Raw genomic sequence first — 25352 nt, forward strand, 5'->3', positions numbered from 1 at the left:
ACCATTTTGAGCATGTGCATGAGGACATGATACTCTATGTCTTATTCCACAGTTGTCCAAGAATGTAGATACATTTGTATATTCACCTCCCCAGTCAGATTGAACGAATTTGATCTTTCTACTTAATAAGTTTTCAACATGTGATTTGAACTTAATGAAGGTATTAAGAACTTCTGATTTATAAGCTAAAGGATATATCCAAGTGAATCTGCTATAAGAATCAATAAAAGAAACATAGTACTTATATCCATTGATTGAGCAAATGGGAGAAACCCAAACATCTGTGTGAATTAAGTCTAATGGACCATACACATTATTAGTACTAGGTGGATAAGGTAAAGCATGAATCTTAGGTATTTGACAAGCAGAACATTCTTGAGATGACAAATGCTTATCTATGACTGTATCCACTGAAGAAAGAACATTCTTCAAGGACTTGTATGCAAGATGACCTAACTTATTGTGCCAACTTGCTGAAGTAGAAAGTAATGACTGTTTTTATTGATCATCTGTGAACTCCAAATGATATAAGCCATCTTTAACATGACCACTGAGAAGTACCTTGTGAGTAACTACATCCTTCACATAGAAAATATCATGATGAAATTCAAAGAAGCAGTTATTTTCCTTGGTAAATTGATGGACAAAAATAAGATTTCTAGTAATAGATGGCACATGAAGCACATTGGAGAGTGTAAATGTGACATTATCATTCTGAAAAGTAGAAGAACCATTATGAGTAATGTGCAAACCTGAACTATTGCCAACTTTAACTTGATCATGCCCTTGATATTCAGAGTGAAGATTCATATTGGAAAGATCAGAGGTAATGTGATCAGTAGCTCTTGAATCAGGTACCCATGAAGAGCTGGAGGATGTATTGTGATCATTGTAAACTGCATAAGCCTCATATTCTGGATACAAGAACTCCTCTTAATCATCTCCATAGTGCTCATAACTAGTGTTGTAAGCTTGAACCATTGGATTATCATGATATCTATATTTGCACACTGGTGCCAAGTGACCAACCTGCTTACAAAGATGACATCTAGGAGAGTTGTTGTTGTATCTTGAAGATGAGTTAGGTGGGAAAAAGTTATTATGTCTTCCACCATAATCAAATCTTTGGTTTCTACCTCCATTGTCAAATCTACCACCACGAAAACCTCCTTTGAAGTTTCCACCAGATCTGTTGCCTCTATTTCCATTGGATCGATTGAATGAACCTCTGTAAGAATTCAGAGGTGGATAATAGGAATAATTTGTGTGGTCTTGATAATAAGCAGTAGGTGGATAGTAAGAATTTGAGTAGTTTGGATCAAATGATGAATAAGGAGTCTGATAAGGTGATTGTTGAGTGGATATATTTGCAGATGTTGTTGTAAGATCAACTTTGGACTCAGAATTCACACGAGCTTCTTCAGAAAGTAATAATCCTAGTAATTCAGAGGAAGTGATTTGATTTTTAGTTTTCAATTGCTGTGTAGTAATAGAGGTTTTGAAAGCATTGAATTCTGGTGGTAAACCTTGTAGAATATGGAAAACTAGATCCTCATCAGAAATTGATCTTCCAATTTGAGCTAATTGATGCGAAATAGATCTTGCTTTGTTGAAGTAAACAAGTAATAACATCACTGCTTTTCTTTAGATGAACTAGATTAGTTTTTAGTTGCATAAATCTAGACTTCGTAGATGAATTGAAATTATGCTCTAAACGAGTCCAGATTTCATGTGAAAAGGTGCAATCGATTACTTGTGAGTGAGATTCTTCGGTACAAGCACTAAACAACCAGGATAAAATAGCTTGATCTTGATTTACCCAGTAATTGTAATCAGGATTGCGTATGAAATCATTCTCTGCTACAAAATTTGGAGGTGCAAGTAGAGCTTCACCAGCAGTAGAAGTTTTACGAAAGTATTTCACATGACTTTGATAAGATCCATCTACAAATATGAAAAGATTGTAACTAAGAAGCATAGGTACAATCTGTGATTTCCACAGTGTATAATTTGTTGATGTTAATTTTGAAGGTGGTTTAAATGTAAGAGATAAATGTTTGTTTATGTCAGCCATTGATGGACTGTAAAATTGAAGGAGGTATCGATTTAGGGTCTAAAATAGGTATCTGATACCATGTGAAGAGATGAATGTCGCTAGACAATTCTCTCTGAATATTTCATTGATTTGATTCCACAGATATTTTCATTACAGATTCTGAAAGAGAGAGGAGAAGTATTTAAAGACAGTGATTGGCCAGCACAACGACCAACACACTCTAGACAGCTGTTGACCGGTCACCTACCTGAACAACTAACACCTGCGAGTTACATTACACACACTGAATTCGCACATTTAAACTCATTCTCTAACACAAACTAATACAAACTATCAAGGGGCAGATGGCTTTGGTTGGTGGTACCCAACAATCCTCCTGAACAATGTTCTCCCGTCCAACTTCCCAAGTTGAATTGGCTTTATCATTGCCATCTACCATTGGACGCATTTAGCATCTTTACCAATGACATTTTTGAGGTCTTTTTGTAGGGAGGTAAGCTGGTTGGTGATCTTTTAAAGTATGAGAAAGCTTCCAAGCATGGTATCTTCTCCTAGGGAGGTAAACCTAACTTCATCAGAGTTTTGACTTTTCCATGCAAACTCCCCGACCTAGTGCAGTAGTGGAGAGGAACTTCGAAGTTGGACTCACTCTGACCTCCCAAAAAAGAGGTGAGAAAAGGGCAGCTTATACTAGATTTGCATCTTAGCATCTCGACCGCTTCAACAACGTAGGAAAGGAAATATAAACACAATAAATAGTTCCAACAATTTTCTCCCAGACTTTTAAAGTTTAAACTGGTCCCAATAGAGGCGCAAGTTAGCGAAGCTCAGTGGCATTTATCTCTCTACCACTCACTCCGTTAATCTCGCCTTCTCTCCACTCTCTCTCTAGAATTCACGGACTTTCCAACTTCCATAGTCCAACGGAGACGAACATATTTCCCATCTTCTTCTTCCATCTTTCTCATGTCCAAAGACAAAGAAAAAACCCCTTAATTACCATGTCTAACAATCTCTTCATCTTCTTCTTCTCCTCCATCTTTCTCTCTCTTCCCATTCTCCATCTCTCGTCTCCTTCTCCATCTCCTTCTTCTTCTAGCTACGGTAATGACAGGCAGCTCACATTCCCCCTGCTCTCCCTCTTTAAAATTTCAATTTGGATAACTTATTCAAACTAGATTAACAAACTTCCAATTTTGTTTTTGCAGATACTTCATATAGAATAGATTGCGGTGGTCACTCAGATTTCGTCAACAATTTCAATATATCTTGGTTATCGGATCGTTTTTACACAGGTGGAGCTAATGGTTTAGTTTCTGAACCTCTGCTTTTCCCACACCAGCAAGAAAAAACACTCAGATATTTTCCACTTTCTTCGGGTAAAAAAAACTGTTACATCGTTAATGTTCCAAATGGTCGTTACTACTTCCGTACATTCACGGTTTATGATAACTACGACGGTAAACTACATCCACCTAGTTTCGATCTATCGGTCGAAGGAACACAAGTTTTTAGCTGGAGATCTCCGTGGTTTGAAGAGATATCTAAAAATGGTGCTTATTCCGATCTATTTGCTTTTGTTAATGACGGTGAAGCTGATGTCTGTTTTTACAGTATTGCCACTGACCCTCCGGTAATTGGATCTCTTGAAATTATTCAGATCGATCCTCTTGCTTATGATTCTACTTCTACTGGTGATAAGCTTTTATTAGTTAATTATGGAAGATTAACTTGTGGGTCCAATTCCTTTGGTTCAGGGTTTAGTAATGATACTGATATTTTTGGTAGGGCTTGGGAATCTGATAAGGAGTTTCGAGTGGGAAATTCAGGACAGAGTTCGATTAAGGTTTTGACTACTTTGAAAAACATTGTCGGAACCAATCAAAAACCTAATCATTTTCCAATGCATTTGTATCAGAGTGGTGTTACTGTTATGGGTAAAGGGAATTTGGAGTATACGTTATCAGTGGATGCAAAAGTAGATTACTTGTTGTGGTTTCATTTTGCTGAGCTTGATGATAGTGTTACTGGTGCGGGGAAGAGGGTGTTTGATATTTTTATTAATCAAAAGAATGCGACTAGAATTGATATTTTTAAGCAAGTTGGAAGCTTTGCAGCTCTCAATTGGCAATATACTGTGAAGAATTTAAATACTACAGATTTGAGGGTGAAATTTGTGCCGGTAGTCGGTTCTCCGTTAGTTAGTGGTATTGAGAACTATGCATTGGTTCCAAAGGATCTTGCAACTGTTCCCGATCAAGGTATGTGAATAATATGATGGTCAGAGAAAGTTTCATTTTTGTGTGGTAAGTTTGATTTGTTCAGGGGTAGTTTGTTTGTCGCAGTTATTGCGATGAGAGCATTGAAACAGTCTCTTCGAGTTCCTGATAGAATGGGTTGGAATGGTGATCCATGTGCTCCTACTAGCTGGGATGCTTGGGAAGGAGTTACCTGCCACCCTAACAAAGACAAGACTGCACTTGTGGTTTCCCAAATGTACGTTCTTAATTCACATTGGATAAGATTAAGCTTCTTAGGAGACATTATTTATAATGAAATTTGCACCTTAGAAAATTGAGAACATTACAAATTTTGAATAGTGAAACTTAGATTACTGAATGGATAGAATAACATTGACATTTTCTTTCTTTCTTATTGCTCTTGTGGCTGCTTGTACTCTACGCACACACCACTACTTAAGCGAGTAACGTGGAGCATACGACTAATATGATTCGTATGCTCCATGGTAAACTACAAGTAATTTTCTATTTTGTTGCTTTTCCAATTATTTGTTTTACTAGTATTTTCATTTAATATTGTCTTTTCATTTGTGAAAACCTTCGTTCTATTACTATTTTTTATTTTTCATTTAACAAGAAAGTTTTACATACATACCATCTGCGGAACACTTGATCAACCTACACCCCGATAAGATAAGACCTAGTTGTAATAGAAGTAGAGAATCTATAGATTGCTGAATAAGAACACCAATATTTAAGAAAGACTTTTACATGTTTACTTTACCCTAGGTGTTGCATCTTTACATCTTGCTGTTCACTCTAATATCCCTTCTTGCAGAAATCTCTCTTCCTCTTATGGTACCCACTAGTACATTTTATAGACTGGAAGATCGTCCTACATAGGTATTTTTCAGGAAATAGAAACCCTTTCTATGTAGTGTAGTTCTAATTATAGTAAGACCCTTTCCTGCCAGGAATAGGATCCCTAAACGGACTCTAGTTTTTCCCTTAGGAAGAGATCCTAAATCTAAGAGTACTTGTAGAGTAATCCCTTAGGAACAGAATCCTAAATATAAGAGGACTTGGAGAGTAGTTTTCCCCTTGACAGAGCTAGGTATGGGGTCTTTTGATGTGACCTTTGCTAAAAGTGAACCACTGCTATATCCTCAAGTTGCTAACAACACCTTCACTTCTAAACAGAGTAGGTACATGGCTTTCCTGTTGAGAAACATTTTAATGTCTATTTCCATATAGTGATTAAATTTTAGGCCTTAGATTTGGTTTACTTCATCTGTAAATATTCAGAGTAGCCATTGACTGACTTAAACTTTTTTTCCTTTGACAGAGATGTTGGAAGCCAAGGCTTGAAAGGATATATTAGTGAGCAAATAAGTCTTCTATTGAACTTGGTAAGCCTGTAAGTATCTATTAATATGCATTCTGTATTAGCTTTCATTTTTCATTTTCTCGCCGAGTTTATGAATCTCAACTTGACATTGGTATTATATGTTATCAATACTTAATTGAGGTGAAGTAAAACGCGCCTAGGCGTCCAACTAAATCTTTTGAGCGTTTTCCTATTAGACCGGAAGATGCCTAGGCAATGATTCTGGGGGGTTTTATCATTAGACGGTCTGGGACTGGGCGCTGCCTTAGGCCCAATGAGTAAAAACAGTAAAAAAAAAATGTACTCCCTAAATCAAAGAGTAAAAACAGTAAAAAAAACAGAGAATCTTGTGATATCCTTCAAATCTTGTTCTTCTTAATCCTTTACTTGTTTGTTTGGTGCTAGTGGTAGTGAGAGAGGGTAGAGGCTAAAGAGGAGGAGGCGTGAAAAGTGGGAATATACAGTTATGATATGACTCTAGGGTAAAAAGAAACATGTCTTGAAAAGACGCCTCGAATCTTATAAAACAAGATTTTTTTTACATGTATATTTATGTGTATTGATTTGATATATATTATATATATATACACAGCCTACTTCCGGCTAATCCCAGAGTCTCTAGGTGCCAGGCCCCACCCAGACGCATGTTACCCGCCTAACAGCTTTTGCTACATAGTACTTAAGTTGATCAATTACGGCTGTGCTAACAACATCTCAAGAGAACCAAATGTGTAATTAATAATTATCAGATCAAAATTCCTAGGTTGAGCTGCAAACATGTAAATCAGAAGGTTTCATTATTTATCCAGCGTATTTCTCGACTGTAACACATGTGCTAACCAGACCATGGATGAGCCTTTTAAATGTTCTGTCTTGGAATCTTTATCCTTAGCTTCTTTTTCTTGTATCTTACTCACCCCTAATATTGGAAATGTTTGTATCACTTGATGGCCAAAAAATCGTTATGATCCGCACAATATATGGTCAATGGTGAAAATGAATTGTTTGCATTTGCAATTGCTCACCTGAGCCTCAAGGTTAAAAGAAGGTGTTTAGTTCATATTATATCTGGTTAGATGTTCGGTGTCACAAGTTATTTTAGATATAATAGTAGAATGGTGTGTAGTGATGTCATCTGGTGAACTCTAAACAATTTAATAAATGCAAGCAGCCGGGTGTGGTAGCTAGCAGTCGGAGTTCTTAACAAGTGTTTCATATAATGGCTGTTGGGGCATCAAAAGATCAGAAACCATCTTGAAGGAGACTTTGCATCAACTTTGTAGTCATTGTGAACTGGTTTGAGGTTTAATAGTTTGTCCACTCAAACTATGTTTAGGATAAACCTTAGCTGTAGTTTACTTGATATTTCAGATCTTATATACGTATGTAGAACATCAGATCTTTGTGCTTCTTTCTGTTAGCTTATTTAGCCGTTCACTTTTTTGCTATCCTTGGAAACCAAGCAAAGAACTTCTGGCATTTTGTAATTCATGAATCTTGACCGGAATTTTGTGCACAACTTATTTGGTGTGATATGAAACTTTGTTCACCTCCAGAGTCCCCTGTTGACTTTGTTTTATTCATCTGTTTCAGGATATTTCTACATTTTTTGAGACTCTAATTTTAAATATAGAATCAAAGTTTTGTTTTCTTTTCTTACTCTGCAGTAACTTGAGTTCTAATTCTCTGGAAGGTACTATTCCCTCCGGGCTTGGTCAAAAGTCTCTTGTACGATTGTAAGCTCATTTCTCTTTTGTTACACTATCTCATATTCACATTGCTGGACTCTTAATTCTGTAGCAACAGGATATAAGAAGGTCTACATCCTACTCACGAAACTATGCTAGTGACGGAACTGCCTCGATTGACAAAAGAACTGTCGCATGTTCCTCTTTTCATTTTTTCCTTTAAGTGTTTACCACGATATGAACAGTAGTGAGGATGTGCAGCTGCATTAGGCGTTTGTAGACTCCTTACTGCCAAAGTTGTCTTCCACGACTCAACACCCCACACCCAGTACAAATCTATAAAAAATCACTTTTTACAATGTTTGCTTGACAATCGACATATCTTTTTTTTGCCGGAAGAGTTTTGTTCTGCTTTTCATCCGGATTTAAAGACTGATATACAGAAGTTTAATTTGATGATATCTGGATTGTAAAGGCAATTCCTAAACTTCTATAGAAATGTACTCCCTCCCCTTCAAAATTAGATACTTTCATCATTTGGCATTTGCACACATTTTTAAGAAAATAGGAAGAGGAAATATTTTTTATTATATTTTTTGTTTCCATTTTTACCTCAAATGGTTTCCTTGTTAGGAGTAAGATTTAACAACACCCAATTATCTCTTTTTGGAGGACAAAAGAAAGTGAAAGTTGTTTTATTTTTTGAAGGATGAAAGAAGTACCACAAAAGACAGAGTGCTTAGTTCTTACACATTAAACAGAAATATGGCTTTTTGATTCTTCCCCATTGTTATTATATGCAATTTTGTCTTAGCGACTTCGATAGCATAACATTTTCCATTTTGTGAGTTTGTCTTAAGGTTTTCGATCGCTGTTGTGCAGGGATTTGTCAGCTAACCGATTATCTGGAAGGATACCAGATAGCTTAGCGTCAAATCTGCAGCTTGTGTAAGTTTTTTGAATTTATATAGCTTTTTAATTGGCATAAATGTCTCCTGCGCTGTTCACTCTTACTCGGAAAAGCGGGCCCATGTGTTTTGATAAGAGGGAACAAAGTTATGGCTGACTGTATAATGTTTACTTGTACAAAACAATGTTAAGACTCCAGTAATCTTGAGTACAAAGAAACGGAACACAGAAACAAGGCTTATAACTCATGATAAAAACCTTTTTGATTAAATGGAGCATCTTAATCTAGTTCACCCGTACCCTAACTTATATGCAAAGTTTGCCGTACCCTAACTTATGATTACTTATCCAGGATATTGAATGATAATCAACTGGAGGGGCAAGTACCGGAGCAACTTTACTCCATTGGTATTCATGGTGGAACTATCGAGTATGTTATACTGTTTAACTCTTGGACTATATTTCTATCTTCATGGCTTAATTTATTGGTATGTAATTAGTCCGACCCTCAATGATCTGATGCCCTTCTTTACCTGCCTTGGATCTTTTTTCATGTCCTGATGGTTGTGTCTGGATCATCCATGATTCCAGAATGATCTTATGCACTTCTTTAATTGCCTTGGGTCCTCAATATGTATGCTTTTCATGTCCTGATGTTTGGGTCTAGATCATCCATGATTACATATTCTAGTGATTTAAAGAAAATCTCTGTATGCATCCGTCATTTGACACATGTTCTATCCCTGTTATTCTTTTCTCCATGGGATGAGAGGTGCTAGTCCTGTAACTTTTCTTGTAGTCTGACGCTAAGAAATCGTTGTGGCTAGTACGTGGTTTTACATATGTTTACTAATCATATTACATGATTTTCTCTCATGTTTTTGTAACTCCTTTAGGTGACCCTGACCTACTGAACTAAATAATATAGCCATTTCGCTATTTGGTTAGCTGGAGTAATTATTTGGAAATTCACATCACTAGAAAGTGGGAATGCTCATTTATCCTAAGCCTTTCCTGACGTGCTTCTTGTTCTATTTTCCAGTCTCTTTGGGAACAAAGGTTTATGTGGTGTTCCATCTTTACCATCATGTCCTTTATTTGAGGGCTTGTCAACTGCTGGAAAGATCACAATTGGTTCGGCTTGTTTGGTTGTTCTAGTTGTGGTGTTTGTGATAATTTACTTATGCTACATCAGGAGACGGAGAAATGATTACGACTTTGGTCTTCCTCAAGACCTGATCTGTAAGTTAAATGTGCTATCTCTTGTTACATCTCTTTTCACTGCTATTCACTAATTTAGAACCTCTCTGATTGATACACTCTTAGAATCATTATCAGATAAACTAGGTTAGTGAACAAGAAATTGTTATCCTAAGGTTGTGGCCAACAGTTATCTAAAGGACAGACGATACATAGAATAATTACAGCACTAAGCAACAAGTAACCATGTAAAGTTTATACACATTGATTTTACCATTCTTCATCTGGAACTATCTTCTGGTTTGGGATTCTTCGTTCTTATTTTTCTAAGAATGTGTCCCATATCTACGTTTACCCCATTTCACTTTCCGACATTTCTCTTCTACTTAATAGAATTTTCAGTGAACTTGTTTCTGTGTAAGCATGTCTTTGGAGATTATGAATACATCATAGATACTGCTCTTCCGTTTCTCTTGTTACTGGAATTTGATTAAGTTTGATTTATTGTCAACTAACTTTCCTTCTTCTTTCCATCAGCGCTTTCAGCAAAGAGAAACAGATACCAAAGGCAGAAATCGTTGATGCTCTTAGAAATGGAAACACAGAACACCCATAGATTTCCGACTACGTTGAATCCACTCTAATAGTTTCTACCTAAAATCAAAGACAGATCAATATTGAAACAGAATTCATTATAATCCCAAATAAGAAGTGGTTAAAAAAGAGGACCGATTGAAGTTCAAGGTGGCTGAACAAAATGTCATTGTATGACTACATATCAAGACATCTGTTGCTGATTGAACAGTGAAAGCTTATAAGTTGCATCATTGGATTGATGACCTCCAATGGATTTTTGTATTGGGTTTGGGATGAAACCTTTTTTTTTTTGGCACCACATTGTAAAATGTAATTTTACCCGGTTAGGAGTGTATTCTGTATAACAATATACTCTTCCTATGGATTCTAACAAAAGTATCAAATTGAAGTGCTGATGTATGACTTGAATTCCAATTAAATTCATTTCTTCTTCTATAGTAACCCCATTCTTGTGTCTATTGATTCTGTTGGATCCTACTTTTACAAACATAAGTTCCTCTCTTCCTCAGGCAGAGTGTTCTTATTCTCCGAAAGTGTGTAAATAAATGTAACATCAACTCAGTTTGGTCCTGTGAATAAACCTCTTGATGCCCTAGCAAAAGCTGCTAGGAAACATAATCTTTGTGGGGGAATGGTGGTTGCATCCACCTGAATTACTTCTTTCCCACGTAGATAATGATGTGAGATACAGTTCTGTTTAATATACGATGGTTACTTTGTTCATAAAAAATAAAAAAAATACAAGCATCACTTTTACTTTGTATTGGCATACATTAGGTTTTTTACTCCGTACGTTTATATCCGTAAGTTCGCTTTCGTCCTTTTAGTTTGTGCTGGAGCCTAAGCATGATATTCTTGGCGACTTCGGAATTCTATCTTACCACTTTTACCTTATGCTGGAGCCTAAGCATGATATTCTTGGCGACTTGGAATCTTACCACGCTCTCTGTATTGCTACATTTTGTCATTTTCCATTAACTCACGTCTTTCAAATTCCAGAGAGATTACCCAAACAACTTACAATGTCTAATTAGTTAGTTGATTTAAGGTTGTTTCTCAAGAAGAAGAAAAAAAACAAAAGTTGCCAAACTGCATGGTTTAGCATATCTCATCATTTCCGTAAGTGGTGCAAAAGTTTATGTGAAAGTTTTGAAGTGATGGTTGTTGTAAGCACAACGAATTACCTTACTTATTTTCCACTCATAATAATAAGTAATATAGTGATAGTAAAGATTGTTTTGTTAATGGAGCCAGCTCTAATATAGCATGGAGAAGCAGTGATCTTCTTGAACATAGTCGGAGTTTATTTTCTTTTTCTAGTTCTTTTAAGATTATGTATATTAAGCGTGTGAAAAACCATCTAGTTGACCGGCTTGCATGTCGGGCTAGAAAACTTAGTCTCAAAGGTCTTTGGTTCTCCTATCCTTCTTTTTTGGACACTCTTGTTAGGAAGGAGAACTTAAACTCTGTTTGTAATTCTCTCCTTTGTTAATCCCATGGTGTGTTTCCTAGCAAAAAAGATAGTAAAGATTGTTTTCAGGAAGATTTCCTAATTAAGATGTTATTCACATTATGAAAACAAGAATAAAAACAAATTAAGATGAAAAGATGATTAGGGACTCATTCGTCATTATCGGACACTATTCAATTATCTCTTGTTAATCACATAGTATCACTAACTGTAGGATAGTGCAGGCGTTGCGACTATTCCCTAAACTCCGGAAATACAAGCGCTTAATTGCCGGATTCTATCTGTCCGAGCCGCCAATAATTAGCGCACTCAAGGTATAGCTTAATAATGCTTTAAGTCTAATAAATTTAGGTTGATCCTGTTGGGTGCAATAATCAAAAACAAGGAAAAATCAAATAAGCAAAAGTTATTGATACTTAGCTCCTTTATAATAGAAGTGATCGATTTGACGAAACGGACGAGTTCCCCAGATCTCTGCAACAACAACAAGGCAAAACTTTGGAAAAACATAGTGAGTCACGTACTCACGTGTTCAACACGATGTCCTTAAGACATTAGCGCCCGGCTACGCTCAAGAGTGATGCTATACCCTTACAGGACGGATATCTCCAGGATAAAACACCCTACTACACCTACTACTAGCATATGTAATAGATGCTCAACTTGAGCTTGGCAACTCCGAAAAAACCCTTAAGGAAAATCGCGAATGCTTAAGAAAACAATATAAAAATATTTTCCCTTAGGGGTCTCCCTAAAATATAGAGAAGCCCTTCCCCATAGATATTACAAAAGTAGAGAAATTGTTTATAAAATGGAATAATACAATTTAAGAAGAGGAACTCCCGATGTGGGACTAATAAGATTTTTATTCAAAAAGAAAACAAAAAATAATTTTATTTAGTTAAAAACTTTAAAATAAAAATTAATAAATATTGATTCCAACAGATCCTACCATAAAAAATCTTAGTGCAAGGTCTTACTCAGTAGTGTTGTATTTACACGTGATTGTTCTGTAGAATCCCTCAGGCATGTATTACTTTTTCAATTTGACAATTACAAATCCTCCAATTCTCTAATATCGATAGGTTAATAATTAGATTAATGCTTGTTAGAGCATTGCTCGGTCGAACTCGCAAGTGCTGCTATCTCAAGCTTGTTTGTCAAGTTTAGTTGATCAAAACTGTAGTCTTGATTTCTAGTATACCTATAGGAGTTTCGGACTAGGATAAATTGTATATTTGAGCTTTAGACTTCACGACGCTTACAACTGAAGACGAAGATCTAATGAAAAACTCGGAGGAACTTCATCAACAAAAGGTATGTGGAGACTAAAACTTATCTATCCTCAGAAGTCTATTCTATTCTTACTTATCTCCTATTGAGACAAAAGTCGTATACGATATAGTCTTTCGTATCATACACATTTGATATTTCGATCTGAGTATAACTCGCTTATCTATTTTTCTAAATACGCATTGGTAGCTTTCTGTCTTAGCCACATTCATCATTATTCTTGACTTTATGTCAAAAGATGATCATGTGGAAATTTCCTTGAAACATCTTACATAATTTGTGTGAGACAGTCATTTGATGTCGACTTGGAAAGTTTCGTATTGATTATTCGATCACTTGAAAATTGCTTATTAGCTAATTGTGTGTGTGAGACATCCATTGTCGTCTTCTAAGAATGTTTCAATGATTGAAATGGGAGTTAAGTGCTAATACCCATGTCTGGATACATTACGGTTTGTGTACTAAGTGTACGAACTATTTTGATATAATTCAGGACCGAAAACTAAGTTTGCATACTTGTTCGCAAATTGTTTCAAATGTTAAGTCAGGGTACTTAAGTTTGCATACACGTTCGCAAACTGATTTAATTGTTGAAGTCCAGGAACTAAGTTTGCATACCCGTTTGCGAACTTATTCACCTGAGTTTGGTCCGTAACTAAAGTTTGCGTACCCGTTTGCAAACTATTGGTTCATGACCAATGTACGGAACTTAAGTTTACGTACCCGTTTCCAAACTTAAGTGGTTCAAGTTCTAAAATAGGCAAAGCATGATTTCATACTCATGAAAAAATACATTTATATAATAAGGAATGAAATCTTTGCAAACCGTGGCTTAAATGCTCATGAATTGATTCTTTCGAATTATTCTGATTGTGCTTCAATTGGATCATATATACTTCTATGTAATTGTTAACAATTGAACAACTGTATGAAGAACACAATTAGATTTTTTGGTTATCATTCATGATCGATTGATCATCATAGTTGATCTAGATGTGTTAAATGAATGTGGATTAGACAAAAGTGTTCATATGGCTAAGTTTGGTTAACTACTATTGAACCAACCTTATGTAAACGTTTAGGTACGGTTACCCATATCTAAATGAAGTATATTTCATTTGTGTCTGACAAGCTAAGTCCATCCAATGGTGGCGAGATATTGCTTTGGTTTTAAGCAAAACTTAGTTTGCATCTTAAATCAGGATTTCATCTAACGGTGAATAATGAGTGCTTTGTTTCTAAGCTAACTAAGCAAACCCTGATTAGAAATATATATAAAGGATAGCTCTAGCAACTGGGAAACTTAATCCCCACACCTCCTGTGCGATACTAGTTGCATACTAGAGTCGGTTCTCCATTAACCTAGGTTTTCCCTAAAACATTTAGGTTAATGACTTGCAGACTTCATTGGGATTCTGAAGCCAGATCCAACTATTTTCTTTGTAGTTGCATATTCTGATCTTACTTGTTCTATCATATTGAGTGCTATCTTCTGCTCGAGATTTATCTCCGATAGGTAAGATATAAAAAGTAATCACAAAGCTCTTTGACTTACTCTTTGTGATTCCACAATAACTTGTTCTACTACCACATAGTTAAGTTATTGTGAGGTGATTGATATTTCTAGGTTGTTCTTCGGGAATATAAGACCGTATTATAAATTGGTTCCTGTGCACCTTGATTTATCATAAGACGGAACAAAACTTCATAGTATTTCTGTGGGAGACAGATTTATCTATCTAAACAGACTTTTCTGTGGGAGACAGATTGGTTTATAAGTCTTCGACTTTGGGTTGTATCAACTCTTGATTGTGGGTGAGATCATCTAAGGGAACCAAGTATGTAGAGTCCTGTTGGGATTCATAGGTGTAAGGAACGCGATTGTACCTTGATCAGTGTGAGATTGGTTAGGTCTCAACTACATTCCAGCCCGAAGTGAATCTTGTAGTAGGCTAGTGTCTGTAGAGGATTAATACAGTGTGGTATTCAATCCGGACTAGATCCCGGGGTTTTTCTGCATTTGCGGTTTCCTCATTAACAAAATTTTTGGTGTCTGTGTTATTTCTTTTCCGCATTATATCTATTTATATAATTGAAATATCACAGGTTGTGCGTAGTTCAATCAATTGGTAAATACGACCTTGATTGACACTTGGATATTGGTTTTTGGTACTATAAAAGTTATTTCTCATATCAATCTGGCTCACAGATCTTTATCTGTTCGATTGCAGATTGATTTGAGAAATTGAGATATAACTCGTGGATACTTTTCCGTGATTGAGTCTGACTGTCTAGTTGATTCTCTTGGAATTGTATTGGAATTGTCCATACAGATTGCCGAACGAAATATTGGGTGTGGTTATTAGACCCCCGCTTTTTCAATTGGTATCAGAGCATGCAAACACATTAAAGACCTCATAAGTCTGTATTTGTAGCAATCTGATTACTGTGGACTGAAGTTTATCTCGCATCCACGCACATAGAGATGTCCTCAAAAGTTTTTGACTATGCCAAATGTCTTGGGATTACCTCAAAGGATAACTCCTTAACTTATTCTTCCGAGTTCCGCTGTAGAAAACTTGTGCTATCAGATTCTGATATATTGCCTCTAATGTGACAGTTGACATTATGTCAGAATCATAAATGGAGCTCACCAGAACTTTAAAAAAATCTGCTGAGATTATTGATGTTCAAGTTTCTAAAATTAGTTCTCTTGAAGAAAAATATGCTCAGCTCACTAATGAACTTGAGAAGTCTCTTGATAGAGAACGATAACTCTATAGTATTGTTGAGTCTTTTTCTAACAATATCGAAATCTTATTCAAGAAACTACTCTAAAGCGCGAAAAAATTAGTTTGCTTGAAGATGTTGTTAAAGAAGATTCAATTAGAGAAAAACGTTTAATCGAGACTCATTCATCAGATCTGAACAACTTTTGTGTTGAAAAAGAGAAACTTGTTGAATCTCTCCGTCTAGCCTAGGAACAGTACAACTCCTTGAAAAGGGAAAAATCTGTTTTAATAAGTAAGTCTTCTTCTGTGCCTATCTCTAATACTCATGTGGTGTTACCAAGCATGGATAAATTTTCTTCTAAGAAATTTCCTGCTAAGAAACTGTCACATGACTTACAAAATTCCAAAAAGGCTATGAGTCTGAAATGAAATACTTCTGACATCTCTTATCCACGAACTTGTTCATTCCGTGGAAAAGGAATCACAATGTTCTACATTATTTTGCTAGAAAGAAACAGTTTTTTGATCTTCAAAACTGTTTCATTTTACTGTTGACAGAGTAAATCTTCTGACGAAATCAACAATGGATTTCATTCCTGCAGAAAACCAGTATTCTCACAAAAGAGGTTTCCAAGGTCACTCATCTAGAAATATCTACAGGAATTGTGTCTCTCCTTGTGGTGCAAACACTTATGCCACAATATACACATTCCTAATGTTTATGAGAATAAGTCTGGCAGATCTAAGTTTAGCAGATGAAACTCTCTCAATTCTGATCCTTTGGAACCAATCTCTAGAAGTCCTAGACTTAATCCTCAGAAAAATCCTTCTGATGGATATTCAAAAGGGTTTATGTCTAATTCTCCTGGAATAAGATATAACCGAAGGAAGGTAAGGAATACACTGCACAAGCGCTCAGAAGGTATTTACAACTCTCCCCTTAATATTCATAGTAGGATTACTTCTCACTCTACTAACTAAGTAGGTAATCTCATCCTTGTATCTAACTTGAGAGTTGCAAGGATGATATTTGCGGGATGCTCAATTTCGTTGTATGTTATCATCTGATCGAATGGTGTGTGTTAATATAGTTATCTCCATTTACAAAAATTGGGTCATGTGTTGACTCCTAGTAACTCGTGTATCTTTGTTTTTGAAAAGATATGAGCTATTTGAAAACAAAGTGTATTTCCTTATTTTGAATCTTGTCTGATCCATTAACTTTCTGTAACTGGTCCATGAACGTCAGTGTCTACTTTTTGAGAGCTTTTAGGGTTTTACTTAAAAATAGTTCCTTCTCTTGTTCTCGAACATATATATATATATATATATATATATATATATATATATATATATATATATATATATATATATATATATATATTATTCCTTCCGTTCCGTATAATAATAAAAAAAATATATGGAGAACTCTTCAAGACCTCAGGAAATCGTGAATCTTGATATGGAAGAAGACATTAAAGGATGTTGTTCAGTTCAAGAACTTGTCTTTAAAAAGATGATTACAAGGAAGGAGTACAAATCCTGGATTGGTGAATCTGTCAAGGATTTAATTCTTTTTCAGAATGACTCAAAGGTCGAATTTGCAAACCTTCATCTGCAAATAAATCATCTCATTGATTGTCACCCCAAAATCCTTAAAAATCAAAAGGTATTGATATAGAACCAGAAGAAACTCATCTCTGATTGCATCAAAACCAGGCAACTTGCTCGCATTGTTGATCGAAAGGTGAATGTTCTAACTCATGAACATGGAGTTTCTACGGTCAAAAGGATCAAGGATATCGATAATACCTTTTATGTTGGAGTCATGAAGAGGTATGATATTATCAAAGAAGTGATGTTTTTATTTTGTCTAGGAAACTTCTTATGAGAATTTATTCTTGTGTTTTTAAGAAGGATAACTAGGGTTTGTAATAGCAATTATTGTGATTACACATAACTATTGTCAACGTTTTTCATCTTGCAGTGTTTTTAGATTTATTTATTTAAATTCTAAGTTTTTGGAAGATAATTTTGCAGTATTAATCTTTATTGGTTTTATATATTCGCAAAAAATAATTTTGTATGGGATATGTGGTTTACGTCCGTGAACTGTGATTATTCCATATATGATCAAAAGTTAAGTCTATTGTGTCATTATGCAAATATTGATGGAAAATATAATGAACTTTTGAATTATATGTCAAAGGTTAAGTCTATGGTATCATTATGAAAATTTTGATGAAAAATAGAATGAATCTTTGAATATTCCGCAGTATTGATCTTTCCCTGATCCACTTTATGTGAAAGTACTGTATGGCTCCGTAAGTTTTCTTATGATGAGCATTTCCGATTGAATTAATCTATGAGTTTCTCTTGTGGATTACTTTATTCGAGTTTTCTGGATACAAATTCATGTTTCATGTGATTTGTTAATCTCCAAAGAAATCCTTCTTTTCTTGTGAAAGTAAAGTCGCTCTTGTTGTTCCTTTTGGGAATGACATTTTATGGGGGAGAGTTCTTAGTTGAACTTGTGCTTAATTGCCAAATCTTTGTGGGGAGTGCGGTTGTGGAATATTGTAGGAGTTATCTTGTATCTTTCTTAACTCTTTGGTGAATACACTAATTTTCGACTATGTGAAATCATCGAAACAAAGTTGATATGTTCTCTTTTAGTCATGAAGTATCTCTGTAATAATTTCATTATGATCCCATAATTTTTGTACCTTTGCCAATTTATATTGACAAAAAGGGGGAGAATTATTTTGTAGTTCACACTAAATACATATGGTTTACGGATCATTATGTAAGGGGGAATGGTTTTCATTGTGAGATGAAGTATTGAATAAGGGGGAGTGATACATATCACCATAGTATTATTGTCAAAGTTGTGGTACAATTGAACTTTGATGTTCTGTACTAATACTATGACATTGTATAGCAATATGAAAACAATCTTGTTGATTATTGTTATTGTTAGAGCATTGCTCGGTTGAACCCACCAAGCGTTGGTATGTCAAGTTTGGTTTCATATTTTAGTGAATCAAAACTCATGTTAAGAGTCGCTTGATTATGTACTAGAGTCAACTTCGTATAGGTTAGCTTGAAAGTATTAGGATATGAGACATTACAAGTATTGCGAAGTCTTGAAGATGTGATGAAGCAAGGATCTACAACGACAACAATCATCCTTCCACTTGAGGTTGGTGATATTTGACTTGAACTGTTTTATTCCCTAACGTATCTTTCAAGTCGTACATATTGAAAACAAAACTGCAAAGCATATTTGAACTCTAGATAGACATAGTATTAAGGAATACAATATGAGGTTTATTGTTTAACCATTAAGCTTTGTAGATAAGACATCTCCATAATCATTTGAATGCTATTGTGATTATGTATGGGTATGAGGTGAGGATTTCATCCTTGGGAACAATGTTTTACATGTGTTGTAAGGAAGTAAGTTCATAAACTTGTTTGTGAACCGAAAAGGAAATTGACAGGCGTTATTGGTTTTGTTATTCATTGCATATCTTATGAATAACCAATATGTGTGATTGAGTATAACCGTTCACGACTTGTTTGTGTTCTTGGTAGAACTATTCACAAAGGCCTGACTTATGTATTTGTATGACTTTTATTAGTGAAACCGATCTTAAGTAATCACCTGAGATGGTATGATCGGGTTTGTGATTTTATGTCTGACCAAATATGGGAAAGGGGAACCGATCCTAGTAAGAGGTGCAGTACATCACAAAGGGGAACCATCCTTGTATGAGGTGTAGCAAGGTTTATAGCAGAAAGGGGAACCGATCCTATGAACATGTGCAACACGTTTTTAGGAAAAGGGGAACAGATCTTATGGACATGTGCAACACATATAAGTTAGATACCATATATATGTGGGGAACCGATCCTAGTACCTAGTCAACCGAATTTTGGAAAGCTAGTGTGACTATGCACAATACTCACATGGAAGGTAGAACCGAAACTTGTTTTGGTAGAACCGATAAACCCATGATTGTGATTGAATGTTATTTGATCAATCGCATAGTTCTTGAAAGTCATATGAACCAATTCTAAACTTGTTTGGAAGTGTGGCAAATCGGTTTCAAGGTTGTAAGTGTGAAAGAGAACTTACAAAGTAAGGATGTCGACATACTTTGAACACGTGATATGAATGTTTATTATTTAATTGTTCAAAGTTATTCCTTAATAGCTAAGGGAAGAGAATCCCAGGATCGAAACATAAATAAGTTAAGAATCTTTTAATTAAGGTATTTAACTTCATTTTATAAGGAAATAAGAATTAGTAATGTGCATTTACTAATTAGAGATTTTCCAAGAGATTTCGATCATTATTTTTGGACAGAGCATTTCCAGGAATTATGAAAACCGAATTTTTGCTTTAATGAATATCTTGAGAATATTTGTGTTATAAATACTTGAAGTTTGCCTTTCTAGAAAACTAATCCTTCGTAACAACAAGCTTCCTCTTTGTTGTGTTGTTACTGGTGTAGCTGCCTATTCGGAGAGGAGAGTAACCTAATTAGGCGAAATCTCTTGCGGCCACGCAGTTTAAAGTCTTCTTTGGGATTGAGAAGCTCTAGCGTGTACCGTTGGTGGGAAACTAGATAATTGCGGTTTATATTTTGTTTTTATTGATTTGATTGACTAACGGTGGTTGAACTTTATTGCACCTAGTTTGTTTATGCTTGAGAATCTTCTCTTCTGATATAAGATTCACTCAAACTAGTTTAGAGTTTCGACATGGATCTTTAGACTGTTGTTAGTTCTAAAGACGATCTCGTGATAATCCATTGTTAACAGACTCCGTTCTGTACGTGATTGGTCACAAGAGATTCAAGTGATTGTGTGCAGGTTATTATTGAAGATCTAAGAAGATACTAAAGATTTCTGATTTGTGGGTTCATAATCTTTGGTGTGCACAATACTTGTTTCGGTAAAATAGGATCCAATTAATAATCGGTTTATCCTTGTGATAGATTGGATTGATTAATTGAGTAGATCGGCATCAACACAATTCTTTGGATTAATAGTGTTGTTGGCTTAATCTTAAACGATTACTTCGGTAATTGAATATAAGATAGATCTAAGGACCTGACGAAGGAGTTTATGTTAAGATAAACAGAAGAGCCTTTGTCCAACTCATATCACTTGGTTGAATAGAGTTGATACCAAACAGATTTGTTGTTCCTTTACTGTTTGGAATACGAACCAAAGGAATTGTTTCAAGTACGTGACTAAGGTTGGAGGCGTGGGAATACCGACGGAACTAGGTGAACTATAGGCTTAGTTGCTTGGTCTCAACTATACGAAGTTAGGTGTAATTTTGTGTAACGGTTTAATCCTGAGAGTATTCAATTCTTGACAAGGTCCCGGGGTTTTTCTGCATTTGAGGTTTCCTCGTCAACAAAATCTTGCTGTGTCATTTACTTTATATTTTCGCATTATAATTGTTTTATTATAACTAAAGTAAATTACACAAACGTCAATTCCTATTTACTTGATAAGTGAACCCTATTGTGTTTGGTTAAGTCCGAACCTTTTTATCAAGTAACATACTTCGTTGTTGTATTGTCTCGATCTCGTATCCATAGACAATCACACGAAGTGTGAAACGATTAGTTGTATTGTCTCGACTCAGCCCGTAGACAATCACTTTCGGAGAAAGGACTTATAGGTAGGAAAAGTTTTAGATTGAGGTATATTTGGGTACCCTCACCTTTTCAGTTATAGATATGGATCTTCAACAACAATGATGCTGGGTCGAACACATTCAGAGTCACCAGAATACTTGGAGCGGCAAAGAATTCAAGTAGTGTTGAACAACCAAGGAAATCAAGCATGATGGATGAGAAGCTACAAAGTCTTATTTATTTTGTAATCCATATGTATTGATAGTTTTGTCACAAAAATTGATAAATGGGGAGATTGTTAGAGAATTGCTCGGTCGAATTTGCAAGCATTGTTATCTCAAGCTTGTTTGTCAAGTTTAGTTGATCAAAACTATAGTCTTGATTTCTAGTATACCTTTAGGAGTTTCGGACTAGGATAGATTGTATACTTGAGCTTTAGACTTCACGGCGCTTACAACTGAAGACGAAGATCTACTGAAAAAATCGGAGGAACTTCATCAACAAAAGGTATGTGGAGACTAAAATTTATCTATCCCCAGAAGTCTATTTTATTCTTACTTATCTCCTATTGAGACAAAAGTCGTATACGATATAGTCTTTCGTATCATACACATTTGATATTACGAGCTGAGTATAACTCGCTTATCTATTTATGGAAATACGTGTTGGTAGCTTTTTGTCTTAGCTACATTCATCATTATTATTGACTTTATGTCAAAATATGATCATGTGGAAATTTCCTTGAGACATCTTACATGATTTGCGTGAGACAATCATTTGATGTCAAATTGGAAAGTTTCGTATTGATCATTCGATCAAGTAAAAAATTCTTATTAGCTAATGATGTGTGTGAGACATCTATTGTCGTCTTCTCAGAATGTTTCAATGATTGAAATGAGAGTTAAGAGCTAAAACCTATGTCTGGATACATTATAGTTTGTGTACTAAGTGTGCGAACTGTTTTGATATAATTCAGGACCGAAAACTAAGTTTGCATACCCGTTCGCAAACTGTTTAAGTCAGGGTAATTAAGTTTGCATACCTATTCGCAAATTGATTTAATTTTTGAAGTTCAGGAAATAAGTTTGCATACCTGTTTGCGAATTTATTCCCCTGAGTTTGGTCTGAAACTTAAGTTGCGTACCCGTTTGCAAACTTAAGTGATTCAAGTCCTAAAATCGGCAAAATATGATTTCATACTTATGAACATATACATTTATATAATAATGAATGCAATCTTTGCAAACCATGGCTTAAATGTTCATGAATTGATTCTTTCGAATCATTCCGATTTTGCTTCAATTGGATCATATATACTTCTATGTGATTGTTAACAATTGAACAACTGTATGAAGAACACAATTAGATTCTTTGGTTATCATTCATGATTGATTTATCATAATAGTTGATCGAGATGTGTTAGATGAATGTGGATTAGACAAAAGTGTTCATATGGCTAAATTTGGTTAACTACTATTGAACCAACCTTATGTAGACGTTTAGGTACGGTTACCCATATCTAAATGAAGTATATTTCATTTATGTTTGACAAGCTAAGTCCATCTAACGGTGGAGAGATATTGTTTTGGTTTCAAGCAAAATTAGTTTGCATCTTAAATCAGGATTTCATCTAATGGTGAATAATGAATGCTTTGTTTCTAAGCTAAGTAAGCAAACCCTGATTTGGAATTTATATAAAGGATAACTCTAGCAACTGGGAAACCTAATCCCCACACCTCCTGTGTGATACTAGTTGCATACTAGAGTCGGTTCTCCATTAACCTAGGTTTTTCCTAAAACCATTTAGGTTAACGACTTGAAGACTTCATTGGGATTCTGAAGCCAGATCCAACTATTTTCTCTGTAGTTGCGTATTCTGATCTTACTTATTCTATCATATTGAGTCTATCTTCTGTAAGATTGGCTCGAGATTTATATCCGATAGGTAAGATATAAAAAGTCACAAATATCTTTGTCTCATTTTTTGTGATTCCACAAAACTTGTTCTACTACCATATAGTTAAGTTATTGTGAGGTGGTTGATATTTCTAGGCTGTTCTTCGGGAACATAAGACCGGATTATCAATTGGTTCATGTGCAATAAAGGTACAGTGGGATTTCTCTCAAGTAGAATGTAAAATTTATAGTAAGAAGGGCCACTATGCTAGTAGATGTCATTTTAGGTATTATCCACCACCTGCTTCTGGTTTTGTGAGTGTTTCAGAATCTCAACTTCAACAATAAAATGGGACTAGTAATACAAATACTACACAAGGCTTTACTGGTTTTAATATGAATGTTATGTCTGCAAATGATGATCCTTCAAGTTCAACACAGTGGTTGTCAGATTCTGGTGCTTCTGCTCACATGACTGGAGATCCATCACTTATTAAAAATACTTCTTCTTACAAAGCAAAAATAGTGTCATCATTGTAAATGGTGAGTCCTTACCTATATCATTAACTAGTGATTCAAATTTACATACTTCTACTACTAGTTTCAAGTTACAAAACATTCTACATGTGCCAGACATGAAGCAAAATTTACTATCTGTAGGACAATTTACAACAAATAATAACGGTTATTTTATACTTAACCCTAAAGGATATGAGATAAGAAATTTAAGTACTGATGTGACTTTGGCAAAAGGTAGAATAGTTAATAATTTGTATCCTATATCCTCATCTGTTTTACATCATGCTTTTTCTTCTTTACATGCTTCTCCAGAAATATAGCATAGTAGATTAGGTCATCCTTCTTCTAAGATTCTTCAATAACTTCATATTTCTAAAAACATTATTCTCGATTCATCTAATTCTACTGCCTTGTGTCATCCTTGTCAAATTGCTAAAAGCAAAAGATTGTCTTTTCAAACATCTTTGTCTCATGCTTCTACTCCTTTACATTTAATACATTGTGATGAATAGGGTGTGTCTCCTGTATGTTCTTTACAAGGATACAGATATTATGTTCTGTTTATAGATGATTTTAGTAGGTTTGATTGGATTTATCCAATGGAGCTGAAGTCTGATGTTCTAAATTGTTTTATTCATTTTAATACCTTAACTGAAAATTTATTTTCTACAATAATTCAATTCTTTCAAACTGATGGTGCTAGTGAACTTGTTAAAGGTTCATTAGGTGCTTATCTTACAACAAATGGTATTTCTCTTAGAATTTCTTGTCCAAAAACTCCTGAGCAAAATGGTCTTGCTGAAAGAAAACATATGCATATAACTGAGATGGGAAATACATTACTTTTTAATGCTTCTTGTCCTAAACATTTCTGGTTTGATGCCTTTTTAACTGCCACATATTTGATCAATAAAAGTCCAACTCATGTTCATTAGAGTTATTTATAAAATTTTACCAGATTATGGTTTTCTTAAAGTGTTTGGAACTGTTTGTTATCATTTCTTGGGAAGGTCTAGACCATATAAGCTTTCTCCCAAATCTGTTAGATGTATTTTTATTGGTTATAACTCTTTAACCAAAGGATATAAATGTTATGATCCTGTTCTTAGGAAACTTCATGTATCCAGAAATGTTATCTTTTCAGAAACAGAATTTTAGTTTTCACCGAGCTCTTCCCATCTGATACTTCTTCTGAAAAGATAATTGATACTTCTTCTTCTTCATCTCCTAATATTACTGAAATTTTTTCTGATTCTAGTGATACTGCTCCTTCAAATTCAATTGTTACTAGATCCATGAGAGGAATTTTCAAACCAAAAATCTTAAGGATCATGTTATGCATTTTTCTGTTAAATATCCTATTCATGTTTCCTTCTCTACTTTATTAGATATTCCATATGAGCCAAAATCATTTAGAATAACAGTACAAAATCCAAAGTGGCAAGTCTCAATGAAATAAGAACACAAAGCTTCAAAAGATAATGATAATTGGGAATTGGTTAAGCCTGAACCTCACATGAATATTCTAGGATGTAAGTGGGTGTATAAGATTAAACTGAAAGCTGATGGTACTATTGATAGGTTCAAATCAAGATTAGTGGCTTTAGGATATAATCAGCAAGATGGAATTGACTATACTGAAAATTTCAGTCATGTAGTTAAATCAACCACAGTGAGAGTAGTTTTGGTATTAGTTGTTACACA

The 25352-nt window shown here is 34.9% G+C and overlaps 1 protein-coding gene across 2 annotated transcripts; it reads left to right on the plus strand.

The window, feature by feature from the left end:
• The first annotated feature begins 2919 nt into the window (after positions 1–2919).
• Positions 2920–10518, plus strand: LOC113298073 (receptor-like protein 4). Of its 2 annotated transcripts, XM_026546733.1 has the most exons (9): positions 2920–3160; positions 3265–4317; positions 4402–4552; positions 5642–5713; positions 7351–7419; positions 8254–8319; positions 8633–8710; positions 9323–9522; positions 10018–10518. In XM_026546733.1, the coding sequence occupies exons 1-9, from the start codon at positions 3058–3060 to the stop codon at positions 10122–10124; spliced, it is 1899 nt and encodes a 632-aa protein (XP_026402518.1). In that variant the 5' UTR covers positions 2920–3057; the 3' UTR covers positions 10125–10518. The 2 variants fall into 2 exon arrangements, with proteins under 2 accessions (XP_026402518.1, XP_026402519.1); XM_026546734.1 differs by lacking the exon at positions 7351–7419.
• Positions 10519–25352: the final 14834 nt, after the last annotated feature.

The sequence above is a fragment of the Papaver somniferum genome, chromosome 7 (assembly GCF_003573695.1).
Source record: "Papaver somniferum cultivar HN1 chromosome 7, ASM357369v1, whole genome shotgun sequence".
In the NCBI taxonomy this organism is placed as follows: domain Eukaryota; kingdom Viridiplantae; phylum Streptophyta; class Magnoliopsida; order Ranunculales; family Papaveraceae; genus Papaver; species Papaver somniferum.